Below are 16,694 nucleotides of genomic sequence, written 5' to 3'. Positions count from 1 at the left end.
GGTTTATTTATACATGTCATATATAGTACATGATCATTGCAGGGTTGAACCTTAACATGCCTTACTTACTCTACTGTTGTGAACCACTCTGAATAAGGGTTTTGGTTGAATATAAATTAAAAAACGTTGCCTTTCTGAATTCTTTCAGCCACTATGCATGTCATTTGGTTTGCTGCACATTTACTTGCAACTACATTTCCTTTCCTGCATTAATACAAGCATGTTCAGACATCTCTGCAGGAGCTATTTCTGGTCCAATTAACCTACATGCACCTGGCAAAGTCACTCTGTCAGGCTCAATTCCTGAAAGATGGAGGTCAAAACGGATGGTTACAGCAATATTATGGTTGAAGTACATTTGAACAAGACCTCAGGCTTCTTTAATTTAAGGTTTATAAAGCCTTATAAAAATGTATCTGAACCCACATTTTAGACCCTGTTTGGGAGTTTTTGTAAAACTAAAACCTTGTGCACTCTGCTTGTTGAAGTATGCATGGTGACCTACTTGTAATCTAAGAAATCTAAGATTTTACACTAGTTCTACTTCATGCTGTGGCTGGCTGTAGAAAAACAGCATTATCTAATAGCAGTGCATAGAGTGGTGTGTACCTGGGCGGCAGGCCCTCCAGAGCTTTGTTCAGGTATTGTGGAGTGTTGTCTGTGTCTGCTGTGGGGAGAGGAACATCTGGAGTGTCTGCTTTGGAGTCACCATCACATTCTCCCTCTGCATCACCTTGCAAGCCCAGCCTGTCATCGCCATCGGCCTCCTGCCGAACACACAGATATCCAAATACAGACTTAAGAGAGAGAGCGTTCACTTGATACACAGGTCAGTGTAGAAAACAGACAGACAACAGAGCAGTGTAACAGAAAAGCATAGGTACACAAGTAGCATAATCCTATCAAGAAAACAAGCTGTACACTGAGAGCGCTTCTGAGATGCAAATGAAAAGTAAATGTTGAGGTAGTCAAATAAAGTTCACTCTGAACTAAGAAGGGGCATACAGGACCGGAAGACATGGGGTTTAATTAGAGCAGAGTTTAGTCTATCATCTGGGAGTGAGAGGAGACTATAGAACTGATGCATGTCTCCTCTACCCTTGGCTGGGATTCAAGTAGGCCTGCAAGTAGATGTGGAGGAGTGGGCTTGTTTTTCCTCTTTAACACCACTGACATCCTCTAGGAATTCAAAACCATCAGACCATCTATGACTTAATTACTAAATAATATCTGCTAGGATAGGACTGGAAGTATGACACACAAATGATTTACTGTCCATCTACGTGTATAGTTCCAGTTATAATATGCATAACATTCAACATCAGAGAGCCATGAAATTATAATAGTAGATCATGAAAAGCAAAGCCTTTGAATTTACAGAGCTGATGTGCTCATTTGTATCAGCTGACCAGCGGAGTTAATGAAAGAAGAAGCCTAAAGGCTGTGGGTGAGGCATTTGCGAATGGCTGCCAGATCTAACTCTTCAACCAGAACTATTCAAGACAAAAAAAACACTGCTTCTGTAAATGTTGTGCATATTTCTTTCCAAAAAATGCAACAGCATAAAATCTAAAAAACAAACAAACATTGTTTATAAATCTGACCACTGCATGTATTAAATTAATATCACCGTTTTGAGAGGGAAACTCTCAGAACAATGATATTTATTTTCTTTCCAGTTGACACGGGACTTTGCTGTGTGTACAGTGTTTATAGCCTATATTCCCACACCATTAACATCTTCCCAAATGCATCTTAATGTTTGGTAGACATTGTTACAGATCTGATAAATAAAACAATTTAAAAAATAATAAACTTTCCAATTGCATTGTTCCTTAAGCTCCGTCTACTAAGTATTGTGTTGCCTTCGTGTTTATCTAGAAATCTGAAAAACTTATTTCAAATATTCCATATTTTAACAAATCTCTATAAGAAGGAGAACGTTTGATTCCAACCTCACCACGAGGCTGGAGGATTAGCGACTAAGCATGACCGCGCTGAAAGTCTACACCTGGTGTTGGCAGGTTAACAGGCTGCTGCCCGCGGGGGCAACCATTTTTATCGGTGTTAATGAATCTTTAATCTGGATTTAAACCCAGTCAACAGATACAGCCTCTACAGTTGCACGTAGAATGAGTGATCATTTTGTATAAACCTTTTCAGCACATCTGTTGGGTCCTCTTAAGTTTCTTGTTGTAGTTGCAAAAATATTCATAATTCACCATCTGTTTTTTTTAACATTGCACTTTTTTCTCCTTCCGCTTTGTTATTTCAAGGAACAGAATTGAGTTAAAAAGATTTCAACATGTATTTATTTGTGTCCCACAAATCCAGATTTTATGACAAAAAGGTGAGAAAATGCAAATAGACTGCTAATTGTAACAGACCCCCAAAAACATTGTAAGATATAGATAAACCACTGTGCTGTATTTGATATTCAATATCTTTGTCTTTTTCTAATATCTATAAATGGCCTGTGCAAAATATGTTTTCTTTCACTACATGAAAAAGAAGCCCTAGTAGGTTTAAAAAAATAACTTAATGATCAGCTGTATGAATGCACAATATAAACAATCACAGTCAGCAAGATCTGTAAACAACTGCTAAGCAGTAGAGCATATGCCATATGAAAGTCATACATCAGCAGCTTGGTTTTGGAAAATCCTGGCTCAGTGAAGACGGAAGGTTCAAAAAGGAGAGAACATCATGCATTTCCAGATTTAGCAGCATTAGTGGGGACATGACTTCAGGCACTCTAACCCTATTATTACGGAAGGAAAAGTAAAGTGACATCCTAGAAATTAGGCAGGACGCTTTGATGTTTGTAAACACCAGTAAAGGTCTGTCATGTAAGAAAACAGTGAGTGACGATGCTTTTTCTGCCCAAAAGAGGCTATTTTTAAAACCAAGTGAAATTCCTCCTGAGATCACGCACAGGTTGTAGGAGATTAATCTTCCTTTTGCACTTGAGAGGCTCGCTGATGCTCCTGGACATGTTTTTCCTTTTATAGTGACTTTCACTCAAATGTTGCTAAATATGGTCAGTGGGAGCATCAGGGTTAGCTCTGAGAGCTTTGGACAGACGTAATTAGCAGAGAAAGTGCAGAAAGTGGGAGCAGGTTGGGGTTAAAGCAGAGGGGGGTCACTTGCATTGGTGTTGAGAGAATAGGTGTAATTGAAGATATCTACTCAGGTTTTAATGAGCAAACATTAAAGCCCGCAGATTGAAACCGTGGAAAGCTACAGTACAGGTTACTCTCTCTGACAGTACACGTGGCTCTTGTCTCTGAAACTCTTTTACCTATGGACAAAAAAACAACAACACTTCCAGCCACAAACAGCTGACTTTTGTCTTTAGTGGGTAAGCTCACAATCAGCATTTATTCCCAGGATGAATGACTCGCAGTAGTCACAGGTATTTATCAGCTACAGCTCTGACTGCCAGTGAAGGTGTCTCCGCCCGAGCAGCGTTCAAATATGGTTCCAAATTAGTCAGCACAAAGTTTGAAAGAGACTGAATTAAAGTAACTAAAATTTTAGTTACCACATTTTCACTGGCCTTGCTGCTTTCTAGTGTTTACCAGTCTGGATCAACAGAAGTACATTTTCAGGATAATTGCCCGACATCCAGTGCGTGGCTCACAGCAGGCCAGCTTGCTTCTTTCAGAGAATGATTATGAAGATTTACAGAGAATATATTTACAGATTTTTCTATCTAACTGGGACATTTGGGATTGATGGGTATTGTTATGGACGGAGTACACATGGCAACACACTGGTATGAGCACATTACATTTAACCATGTCAGTGTTTCCTCTATGTTGATATGTTGTTGGCGGCCCACAAGGGTAAAATTTCTGCCGCCCTAGTATAGGGCAGACGTAGACTGAGCATTTTCAGCTGTTTATGAAAAGTCAAAGTTTTAATTACTCAAGTCTGCAGAGCCGTCTAATCTACTGAACTCAGGCGAACTGACATACGCTCTCTCCCCCCAAGCAACTAGAACGATGACAGGACGTCATCACTCGCGAAGTCATGGCAACCAAGTAAACAACAGCGCAAGCGCTACTTAATAAACACTTCATCTTAGGCAGTGAGACGTGTGACAAACGGCAACAAAAGCCGCGACATGAAATCCGCACCCACGCATGTCCCGTGAAATATGATAGCTACAGTTTATTGGAAAATAGCATTTTGGACACAGAATTTGATGAATTTACTGTTTATCAGACCCCAGATGAGACAAGAAGCTAGCGTCTCCCTGCAGGAGACGCTGTATTCTTCCGACACGCTGTATTAATGTTAGCTACTGTTTTAAAACTGTTTTCCAGGTAAGTGCGGGTGCATACCGCTCGAAACGAACATGAAAAACGTAGTTAGTAATGTTCACTCAGCGTCTCAGTTTTTGTTATTTTTAAACTGTGTGTCAAATGAGCCGTGACGTTAAATCAACGGTTTCAGGTAACTCCCCTACGGTACTGTCTATTTGCTGGATGGTTTCAAGGTAACAGTCGGTAGCTAACATTAGCAGATAAGCCCGTTGAAAGCGACGTTATTGTTCATATTTTGGCACAATGTTTCTGAATGTAGAGTTTTCTTTCGGTGGAAATGTTCCACCAAAACAAGTTCCTTCCTGAGACTATTTTGTAGGGCTACTGTCACTGGGTCCGCAGTTTAGCACCGCCCCAACACAATTGTGATTGGTTTACAGGAATGGAGTTTTTTTCCTCCAAACCTAGAATGTATGTGTGGTCTAGCCAGACCTTACTCCACAACACTGTGAAAAAAGGTCTTCAAATGAGAGACCCTGTTTTCCGGCACATTTAAAATGTGACACACCAGAAAATAAATAGAATGGCATACTCTTTCAATGGAAAACAAGTCTATTGCCTATTTTTAACAAGTACAGTAGGTTTGGAATATGAAACACATACTTCATACGCACAAATGTGTTACATGCAGAGCACCACAGTGTTATGGCCTAATCTGGGAGTATGTGCTCAAGCGTGTTAATTAAACTGCCAAACAATGTTAATCTTTTGTTTATTATGTATGCCAACCACTGCGTAAACTCCACAGTCAAACATTTTTAATAATCCTGTGTGATAACAATCCAAGTTATGTTTTAGGGTCCAACGAGTCCTGTGAGTACCTGTAATCATAAACAGTACATACAAAAAGAAACCCATGCTGAGAGAGCATGGAATTAAAGATGTAGGAAGCCACAGCAGGTGGTGCATCCAAAATTTCATTTCCACTGTTCATATTTTTCTACTGTCTGTGAGTATGACTTGCAGACAGTATAAGCTCAGCTATCGGTCTCTGTTGTCCTCCTCCTCCTGGTTATTAATGGCTTCTCTGCAGAGAAGTGGGAGGAAGAGGGAGAGAGAGGACAGGGTCTGACAAGAGGACAGGTGATGAGCAGGCCAAGCCACATCTACACTGAAACTATTTTCATCTAACCATTACCTGAGGAGAAGAACCCTTTTGCAGGGTTGTTTGTGTTCCGACTAGGGGTGCATAATATAGTGTTTTTATTGCTATCACAATTTGTACAATAAACACATCGGGAAAGACTGCAATATTGCACTGGGATTTTAGAGTTAGTTGAAAGAGAATACTGGCAAAAAATGTTTAAAATTGAACTAAATTGTGAATTTTGTGTTGAATGCAATGTCCGATTTGTTCAGGAATGAAAGTTTGTTTATTTATTTTCCATGCAATGTGTTGCATTGTGCAGTATTCTGAAAAAGGCAAAACTGAATACATGTTAATGTGTTTATTTATCATAATAGCGCAATATTCAACGTTATCGCATACTTTCCTCATGAGTCCTAGTCTGAACAGCTAAATCTGAAAAAAGAAAGAGTGCTTGTACGGTTTGTGGAAACAACGGATATCTTTTTTAAAAAAAAGCTAAAATACCACACGCATAAAAATGGCTTAATTTTTTTGCTAACATTTGTTAGTTTTAATTTTTTGTAGAAAATGAACAATTTTGGTTTTGTATTGCTGAACAAACACAAAAAGAAATGTGTAAAGACATTAGCTTTGGCTTTGGTAAACAACATGGTGACTAAAACATCCAGAATTTTACTAAATATACCAGTAAAGCATAACTTTTAGAATACAACAGGATCTCTGAACAAGCACAAGCAGGTGGTGTTGGTACAGCTGAAAAGCCACAAACATGGTTGCATTTAGAAATTAACCCAAAGTGGTGCAGTTACTTGTGCTGCAACCAGCCACCATCTAATGAATGTATGGCCATTTAACTTGATGAAATAAGGTACCCAATGAGGTGCAAAGGAACAGTGAACCCCAGTCCTTTACACCATCGTAATTGAGACACCTATAATTTAGCCTGGAATGGTCAATAAAAGTGAGAGGCTCTAAAGCAACATTCTTACCACAGCACAACTAATAACCCTGCGCACCTGGAAGGTCCAGACCAGCAGACAGCATCTGTCTCTGATCCCAGGGGAGAGGATCACTGAGTAAGCTACAGCCTACATTTGGTATTAGGCTAAGCAGCAGTGATGCTAAAAACAACTTTTAGCTTACAACAGCTCTGCCTTTCTCCAACTGCATCACAAAGAAGGCATTTCCCTATCTATCGGTATTAGCATTAATAATGGCAGATAAACCAAACGATTTATAGTTTTTTTTAATATTCATTCATCAGAATAATGACAAATAAATGATTCTGATAAATGATTATTTAAAAAATAATAATAATAATAGAGGACGCTCTACAGCATCCCTGTTGACAACACAGATTTTTGTTTTGTTTTGTTCATATCTTAAGTTTGTGTTTTTATACATTTTAATTATCAAAACTTTAATATATTTGGATGCTCCTTTGTTCTGTTGTGCCACTAAACATATTATTATATTATTTTAGTAAGAACTACAAATAACTAATGTTAGGGAAATCTGTTTATATGTTGTTAGGCGTTTCTGGATTTTTTTATATATATATTTTTTATATATATTGGCTGATCGGAATACAATATTTTTAAATAACCAAATATTTGTATCGGTACCGGCCTTAAAAATCCTTTATCGGTCGGGGCTCCATCACAAAGCAAAAGGGGCCATTTAGCAGGATACACACAACGCGTCTACGGCCCCAGAGATGTAAGACAGTGATGCTCATTACAGAAATCAATATAGAAGCGAAGGTATACATTTTGACCCTGTTGGTGGCAATACATTTAAAGTCAGGGGATCAAGCAAGTTATAGAGGATTTATCTAGTGAACACGAAGGCCTGTTTAAAATGTCATGACAACCCATCCAATATTTGTCAAGAGATTTCAAAATAATACCATGTTGCAACACAACTTGTAAACCCCAATAATCTACAGTACGCTGTCTTTTATATTACCTCACAAAGCTCGAGGTTTAAGAAAGCTCCACATTAACGAGGTTATCTGAATGCAGAGCCACAACACACAGCAGATAAGACTCCTCTGCTGTCCAAAGACATTTCTAACTAGGGCAGTGCAGAATGAAGCTGTGACTTACAGAGCGTTAAACAGCCTGCTGCCACCACCACTGCTGCTGATGGAGGCTTCAGGGAGGGCCGGGCGACCACAGCCAGCGAACCAAGGTCAACTGTCATATGGAGTCCTGAGCATCCGCTAACTGCCCCGGCAACAGTACGCAGGACCATGAAGGGAGAGCAGTCGTGATGAGAGCAAAGGGGCAATACGTGAATCTAACAAGCACTGCTGTGTGGCTGACTACGTCATTAAAGTAAATATTGGCCTTGGAGACAACACAGACAGAGAGTGTGTGAATGTACATATACTGTATAGAGCTCAACAGTGTGGTTTTGGAAGTAAGAATCCAATTAACTTTCTCCGTAAGGATTTAGATTTTCCGCCACAACGTCTATACTATCCAAGGTAGACTGACCATGAGCTACGAGGTTGCGCCTGAAATAAAGGTTTCTAATCCTAACAATCCCATAATCCTAAACGTAAGAACGGCTAGAGCGAGCTTCTACCAATAAAAACAGGATAATACTGTACGCGGTCTTGTCACTACATTTTTGTGTAATTTTGGATTGAGCCCAAAGTGTAAAAATTTAGAGCAAGCGAGTGGGCGCGTTGATGATATTTCCTGCCATAAAACCAGAAGAAGACAAAAACGCTATCCTGCCAGGTCAGGGAAATTGGCACCTGGAACTTAAAACAAGCCAGACTCCAGTCTATAACCCTGGCTGAACCTGATGGCTTTGCCCTTTATTTATTAACCTGTACCAGACTTCAGAGGGCGGAACTACTGGCGGTTAGTCACTCTCTTTCCGTGGTCCTTTCCTCAAATGACAACACTAGTATTTTCACTTCTAATGGGCAACGTTCCATTTCTCCTAGAAGCCTCTCATTTTTAAGCATGGAATTTGAATGGTACTCTTCTCTCACCTGCCAAAACAATAGAGCTGAACAATTAATTGCACTTGCAATAATATTGCGATACGTTAAAATCGTAAATTCCTAATCGCAAAGGCTGCAATTGGGTCACGTGACTCGCAAATCAGTCAGCACTCCGCAGGGAAAGCATCAATTTTGCACGCCAATACTACGCTGTACCTTGAGCAGATTTCTGTCAGTCAAACAACTCTTGAGTTGTAGTTTAAAACTTTTACAGCCATTTTAATAAAATTAATGGTTTTATTCGGGCTCGAGTACATACACGCAGTTAATGAATACAGACACAGGAACTGAATGCTTGATTAGCGGTTAGCTCCGGTTTGCTAGCTAGCTCCGTCATAACAACATGGAGCGGAGGAGACTGCTGCAGGAAGGTGTAACAACCAGACTCATAAAATGACGTTCGGGGAGCTTTCACAGCAGCGTGGCTGCAGTGTTTTAACGGTTTTATTAGTACAGTTAATCCCGCGGCAAGACCTCCGTCAACATGCTTCTCTGTGTACACTGGAAAAAAATACACCGTTGTATGTATGTATGTATGTATGTATGTATACACACACACTTATTTAACTGTCTGGTAAAGTTCTAATTCAGGGTTTAAAAAGTGCAATCCACATGTTTTTGTGTTTATTATAGTAAATAATAATGTAAATAGTACTAGCCACATTTAGTCTTTTATACTTCCTTTTTTTCTTTTGTTTGTTATATTATCTCTTTGTGTGATTTGTTTCTGACTTTATTATCAATGTTTACACCAAGCTTGGTCAGTGCTCATTGTACTACTATGATTGAAGTAGTTAAATAGTTCATTCATATAAATTCATGCATCACCTAATTTCATCATCAAACACAGGGCTGTCCTCCAGGAAAGAAGTTTGTTTAATCTCTCTAATCGTGTGATGTTTACACTATATAATGATGTATTGCTTGTTTTTGTTGAATAACACAGAGGACAAAGCTTAAAAAAATAATTGCATATTAAATCCCAAACGCAATTTTGATGACGATGAAAATCGCAATTAGATTATTTTCCAAAATCGTTCAGCCCAACATAACAACCATGACAAAAAAAAAAATAGTCCAGGACAGAAGGTGTATAGCTAGTAGCAGCATGGTTTTTGTAGCTGGTGTATCCTATCCTGTATCATTTCATCAACTGCTTCCAATTAAGACACCAGCTCGATGCCTTTAGGAGAAGGCAGACCTGCACATGGCAGCGTACTAGAAGCCAAACGTCTGAAAACTCACGCTTCTTAGCATTTATCTGGTGGGGGAGTGGCAATTTGCCAAAAAACTAAAAGAGGATAAAAGTGACCACACAGAGAAAACCTTTATCTCTCATTAAAGATTCCATTAATGTTGAGTTATGTGGCGACTAATTGGAACAGCAGTGTTTAATAGCCAAGCAAACCTAGCATCATTGGCTAGTTGTACCGCGGGAATGTTTGTGTTTTTTCACCCCAAACAGCCAACGTGTCTGCTCAAACAGAGAGCACTTACATGTTTATTTATCAACTGTAAAATGTTGTAACAAAGATTGTTAAATAACCAACTTCAAGGGAAGGGAATATCGATCTAAGCCAATGTCTGGCAACAAACATCTATGACACATCATAATCTCTGTGTGACAGAAGTGGAAAATATGTATACACTGCAATAGCAAAAGAAAAATGTGTGATTTAATCATAAACAGTATTCATTGACTGACTAATGAAGACTTTAACGGATTTGATGGACAAGTGAGATAAAACAGCATCCACCGAAGAGTTATAATAATAATAATAATAATAATAATAATAATGTGTACATTATTAATCCCAAAAGGGGAAATTACAAGAGACACTATTCACTATAAGAGAAACCAACCCCATGCACACATGCACCATCATATAGGTGTAAAATAGCCTGTAAGTGGAAGTAGAACAGTTTGAATGCCTCAGTATCACCAACAATATTATCTGAATACTAATGACCAGAGTATTGACAATGATCAAATCTTGCAGTAGAATGTATTGTTGGGTGTTTCTCCCACCTCTAATAACAGAAACTTAAATCATTATGATAATGTACCCACCAAACCTCAAAGAAGGCCCACTCTTGTGTAAATGTAAACAAAGGTTGGCTTACAGGGTCCGCCCTGCACTAATTTGTCTTGTCATGCTTCCCACGTTGCGTGTATTGGGACAGAGGACTTCTTTGGGACAGCTGAAGGCCAAAAAAGGACTTTGAAGGGGGTGAGGAAAAACAAGTTGGGACACTAATGAGACGTCAAGTGTAGGACTGTCCCTGAATGACCGAACTGTAAGTCACACACAGCCAGGGAACAGTGACCAGGAACTAATGCATATAGGCCCAGGTGGGTTGATCTACTTCCGTTCCACGAGTCAATCTGTTTTAGTACGAGTGCCCTTCTAGTGGGAACTCAAAACACAGTCAGTCAGAACCTGGATAAATCCTGGTTTGTATTACACAAGAAGGACTATCATGATTCAATTAGAATACCTTATAATGAACTATATTTATAATGGGGGATTTCGCAATCTTATTGTTTGACTCAACAAAAAGGATGTGTGATGTGTAAATCTACTTCTGATGAAACTATTAGATTATTTTGAAAGCAATCAACAGAAAATAATTCTGAGACAATTTTGATCATTTAGGTCATTTTCATACAATAATGCCCATAATTCAGTGGTTTCATTCTCTAAACAGTGGATATTTACTAGTTTTCTGCATCTTCTATAACGGTGAACTAAGTGACCAAAACCTAAACATTTTCTGGAGAGAAAACTTGCCAGGTCTATCCAGTGAAAAAAACTCAAGCTTTCCGGCATCAAGGTAACATGGAAATTGGTTACTATGACAGCACACTTTCCAAATAGGTGAAGTGTCATTGTGTAAAGCAGACATACAGTACAGCAACACATGTGTGATGTAATGCAGGTTGCAGAGTTTCTGGGCCATGGTAAACTCCTTGGCACAGTTTCAGAGACATTATGCAGAGTATCAGTGGTGAGATAGCTCTTTTCTCTGTGAGACAACCCGGCCTAATCAGTAGGCCGGGTTGGATTACTCAACGCCCCCTGCATGCATTACACAGGGGACGGTGGTAGGACGCATGAGTGGAGGTGGGGTCGACTCTCTCTAACCTTTGAAACAGTCCCACTGGGGGGAAGACTGAGATGGTACCTGAACCCAAAGATATTCAATTAACGATGACAAAACAGAAAAGCATCACAGTTAAAGCTGCAGACAGTAAACATTTGTCGTTTTTGTTTGATAATTGAGATAATTATGACGACGGATGACTATTCAACCACCAAAATGAAATATATCCAACTTTAAGAACAAGAAAAACTTTTGAGCCAACTTGGATGAAAAGTCCTAAAATGTTCCAATTAATGGAAAGTTATACATGTACAGTTCCATGTCCAATCTGTTCCCTCGGTTTTATAAAATGTACGCTCAGATTCATAATCCATGCCCTCGGTTTTATAAACGTGTGCAAAGTAAGAAAGATGTTTACAAATTAAAAATTCCTGGAACAATTACTCTATAGCAAAATTATATTAAATCACAAATGAGGCATCTTTCCTATTGTAGTAAGGTTAACAATGAGTGACAAACTCATTTGCATCAAAACAAGCTGTCCCTCAACTTGGAGATATAATAGGTCTCTAGTAGCAGCCGGCAATACGTAGGAACCGTCTTCAAAATACAAACCCGACACAGAAATATCTATTAATCTAATGATTAAAAAAAGTAGTGTCTCCAAATTTACCTCAATTATAACTTGTCTCCTGCTAGTTGTACTAAAGCACTTTCTTTTTCAAAATTAAGTTTGGAAATATTTTTTAATTGAAATAAATACATGCCTTTGGTTTGTAAAACAGAGGGCACAAATTTATGAATCCGTGGGAACGGTTTATTAAATCAAGGGAACGGTTTAATTTTTATCCTCAGCTGACCCCAGGTGGGGGGGCTCCATAAGGGTGTCCTACGTTGTAGAGAGTGTAAAGTCATCTGAGACAGAGTAAATGAAATTGACTTTTCTTCTTGATTGAGCTCCAGAACAAGCGAGTAAGTGGGCCTTGAGTGGAGATGGCATATCTCTTAGTTATTGATGCTTAATAAAGAAACTGCACTATAACCACTGTAAAGTGAATGTTGCATTGTTTTTGTATTTCCTAGCTTTTGAAATATTACTAAAAGCTGAATAAATTCAATCCTCAACCTAATGTTAATACAAAAAAACATTTCAATATCAAAATTGTCTGTTTTACTTTAAATCTGGATGTGTTATTGACTCACTTACTGTATGGGAAAGTATGACTGCCATTTCAGTCAATGCAGCTTCTATGCAGATAGTCAATATTTGGTAGTTCAAATGGCTAGAGGTCATTATTATAGTTATATAGTAACTTCCGTGTAGCCGGAGTGTTAGAATTGGCAATAAATAACTTTCCATTTCTGATTTTTTTTCTATTTTGAATACATTTTTTGTTTAGCACTGGACCCCTAATTTCCCTTTCTCTCTCACACAAGCCGAGAGGCCTTTCAAGCCTTGCACCTGCTCTAATGCTGCAATTCAACTACAAAAATCAAGCTTTGAAGCTAAACATTCAGCCACAGACACTTTAATATACTTGGACGTTATCATAGTAAGGCTGACGGAACCAGCAGGAGCATGACATTACTTAGCTAGTCTATTCCATGGTAACAGTGTGAAAACATTGTGACATTGTCCAGCAGCCATGAGGACGTGAACCACACACCAAACAGAAGTTGTTATTCCTTAATACGGAGCCGTTTCCGTGATTGATGTTGTGACTGGACTACCGCGGTGGCAAGAGCCAGCAGCTAACTAACTAGCTTAATTAGCTCCCCTGCTAAACTGACAACCCAGCTAGTTTAACTGGTTGGCCAACGTCAGACAAACCTGACGAACTTATTTCGAGGGCGAGGTCTCCAGGTGGGTGAAACCGTCGTGTTTTTACTCGTTACGGCTCAGTTTACCTTATCGCTGATATTCTCGGTGCTGTCAGGGTTTCCTCCGTCTCCGCCTCGCTTTCTCAGCTCCGTCATGTTTCGCTCGTTTCGCTGCCCGGGACGTTAATGTGTCACATAAGCCAACACCGTGAGGAGGGAGGGAGGAAGAAGGGGACACCAATCCTAGGGTTTTATTAGCTAGATAAAGTCCTGAATTGTTAACCCCGTCTTGACTTTATAATGCTTGGTCCGTGAAGAAGGTCAGCTTTCCTGAAAGTCAGCCGGTGCAGCCAAAGTGTAGCAACGGAGCTCGACAAGATACTAACGACAGTACTGCGTGTGTTTGTTTATCACCGCAGTCCCAATCCCTGCGCCCCTCCTACCAGAGTCAAGCTGCGTGAAGTAAGGGCACGCAGCTTCCGATAGTTACTTTCGGAGTAAACGCTGCTTCCATTCATTATTATTATTCAATCGATGCTGACTCTGTGCCAGTGGTTGAAAAGTCTTAGATACAGTTACTCAAGTGCTGTACCTACTTTAAGTACAATTTTGACGTTACTTGTAGGCTACTTGATTGTTTGTAAATACCTTATGGCTACATTCATCAGTGGAAAAAGTACATCAGGACATTTACTAAAGTAAAAGTAGTAATACCTATCTTTGACGAAGACAGTAACACAAGTGGACTTTGAAAGAGAATAATAGAATTAAATAAAACACAACTTGGGAAAAAAAAAGATACATAGTCTAAAATACGATAAGATAGACTTTCTTAATCCCACTAGGGAAATTCTCGTGCTACAAAAACTTACATTAGAATAACACAAATACACGCTATTATGGTATGTAGTGATGATGCAACAAAGACATGCATAAGTAAACTATGAAGCATCAAAATATACTTATATTAAATTAAAAGCACTTTTTATGGGGAATGTCATGTTTCAGAAAATGCAATGTTGCAGCTAGAAAATGTGATGCTAATTTTAACTACTTCTTATACTGATAGGCTTACTTGTTAAATTTGTTGATAATATTTCCTTTCTTTTCCTCAAGTACACAACAGTACAACAGTGCTGGTTTAATCAAGTAATCAAGGTTCTCTCACAAATGCATCATTTCTTAAAGATTTTTATGAAATGAAATAATTTTAAAGGTCCGCCTGTGATCCTACCATAAACTCAACCACTGGAAAGAAAAATCCAAATATTGTCAGAACTTTGAATAAACAGGTGCTTTCAGATTTTGTAAAAAATGAAGCATAAGTAAACACTAATTGCAGAATCTTTCACTACGCTATTCAATTACCAAACGAGAAAAAAAATACATTTACATTAAAACAATAGCCCGTATGAAACATTTGTAGTCAGTTTTTATGACTGTAAATGTATTTTTCATGTAGAGCCATGAATTTGTGGAGTAGACTTATTGTCTCCATCTAAAATAAAGTGGAGTGAAAGAAGGAAGTGTCAACAAAAGTAATATTTATATTTTCATATGGCCCATGATGCAATTATTTACCTGTCCGTTTTATATTCTATTTATTAATTCCAATCTCGCCCATTGAGTGTGGGGTATTTTGCTTATCTTAGGGGGAGGTTTATTTTGAAGTAAAAGCCACACAGCTTCCGGTCTTAGTTTGTGTTTCTCAACTTTACACAGGTCTGCTGGTGCTGCTGCGGTGGAGACAGCCCCCCTCTCTCTCTCTCTCTCTCTCTCTCTCTCTCTCTCTCTCTCTCTCTCTCTCTCTCTCTCTCTCTCTCTCTCTCTCTCTCTCCAGTCAATCTATTCTCGGTTGACCGACTTGCTTCATGCTGCGGTATGCAACTACCAGTAGGCTAATAACCGGTGCCCTAACTTAGATCCCATTAAATATCAAATATTGAAAGGGATAATTGTGGAAGCCTATTTTTGTGATGAAAAAAATACCTAGAGCCTGTGTCAGAGACATTTTTCCAAAATAATGAGTAAGTTTAGTTTCTCAAAATAACGACTTAACATCTCAAAATAATAACTTGGTTTCTCACAACAATATCATCAACAACCTCTCCAAATACACTATCTCAATTAATTTTTCTGTCATTATTTTGAGATTGTACAGTATCTCATCATGAGTTACCAGATCTTTTTTTCTCATCACACTGGCAGAACTGGGCTTCCATACTTTCCTATAAAACAAATCACCGACTTTCGGTTTTTATCTGTGCACTTTTTTCTGTTTTTAAATTATTTTTTTTAAATTTCCTTTTTGGATTTCTCCAAACTAAACCAGATTGTGCGGTTTCCCAGGCTTGATAGTTGGAACAGACATTGCCATAATAGCATGGGGTTACTTCAGACTCACAAACATGAACCTTAGTCCATACATTTCATTCAAAAAATGTTTTGTATACACTTTACATTTTTTTTAAATAAATGAGTTAAATGTGTACTAATTTGTAAATTGAACCCATCACTCAAACTAGCTTGTAATCATGATATATATATCTATATATATATATATATATAGATATATATATATATATGTATGTGTATATTTTATATACTGTATTTAACCACTATAATTTGCAGATTCCTTTATTTTCCTCACATTAACAAATACAAAATACAGCATGAAGACAACTCGCCCCAAAATTAAAAATTAAAAAATAGACTTTGTTTTTGGTGGTAAACAGCAATTATTTATTGAAATGAAATTAAAAAGAATAAGTAGCAGGTCTATTGCATTATTGTAACATTTTGTTTCTGTAAGGGGGGTTTACTCTACGTTTTTTTTTTTTCTGTTGTAGGATGTAGTGAACACAAATATACAAGAAACATTCAGCTATCACAGATTGCACACCAGATACTGTAGTAATGCAGTCTAAACAAAGACCACCAAAATAATCCAAGATTTTCTCTTTTTTTCCTTCTCCTTCTCTCATTTGTCCTTAATTTTCTCCAGAGTACAAAAGTCCACCCAGAGTTGGGGACATGATATCCAACTCTGTGTACAAACCTGTCAGTCGGCCATTAGGGACAACTCATAAGACAACGTATCCAGCAAAAAAACAAAGAACAAAAAGAATAAAACCAACAAAATATAATCCTTAAAACATGTACAATGCACTGACACAGAAAGTCAGCTGTGTTAATAGACATGCAACAAGTAACAAAACTTGCTGAAATCAAAATAATCATTTAAAAAAACATCTAAAACCAGTTATAATTGCATAAATACTTTGTACAGTTCATTTATCCGCTGTGAAATGCACATTTCTGTTAA

General features: G+C 38.2%; 1 protein-coding gene across 2 annotated transcripts in view; it reads right to left on the bottom strand.

The window, feature by feature from the left end:
* cds1 (CDP-diacylglycerol synthase (phosphatidate cytidylyltransferase) 1) overlaps nucleotides 1-13,814 on the bottom strand; it is a 30,262-nt gene extending 16,448 nt beyond the window's left edge. For both annotated transcript variants that reach the window (XR_004656797.1, XM_034872903.1), the window contains exons 1-2: nucleotides 13,457-13,814; nucleotides 610-767 (exon numbers count right to left, since the gene is read on the bottom strand). Coding sequence is in view for 1 of the 2 variants with exons in the window: in XM_034872903.1 (XP_034728794.1) it covers nucleotides 610-767; nucleotides 13,457-13,525 (227 nt within the window). In the remaining variant the exon portion in view is untranslated. The remainder of the gene's footprint in view (nucleotides 1-609; nucleotides 768-13,456) is intronic.
* Between the last annotated feature and the right edge of the window lie 2,880 nt (nucleotides 13,815-16,694).

This window comes from Etheostoma cragini, chromosome 5 (assembly GCF_013103735.1).
Source record: "Etheostoma cragini isolate CJK2018 chromosome 5, CSU_Ecrag_1.0, whole genome shotgun sequence".
Taxonomy (NCBI): domain Eukaryota; kingdom Metazoa; phylum Chordata; class Actinopteri; order Perciformes; family Percidae; genus Etheostoma; species Etheostoma cragini.
This window is presented reverse-complemented; position numbering and strand designations above follow the sequence as displayed.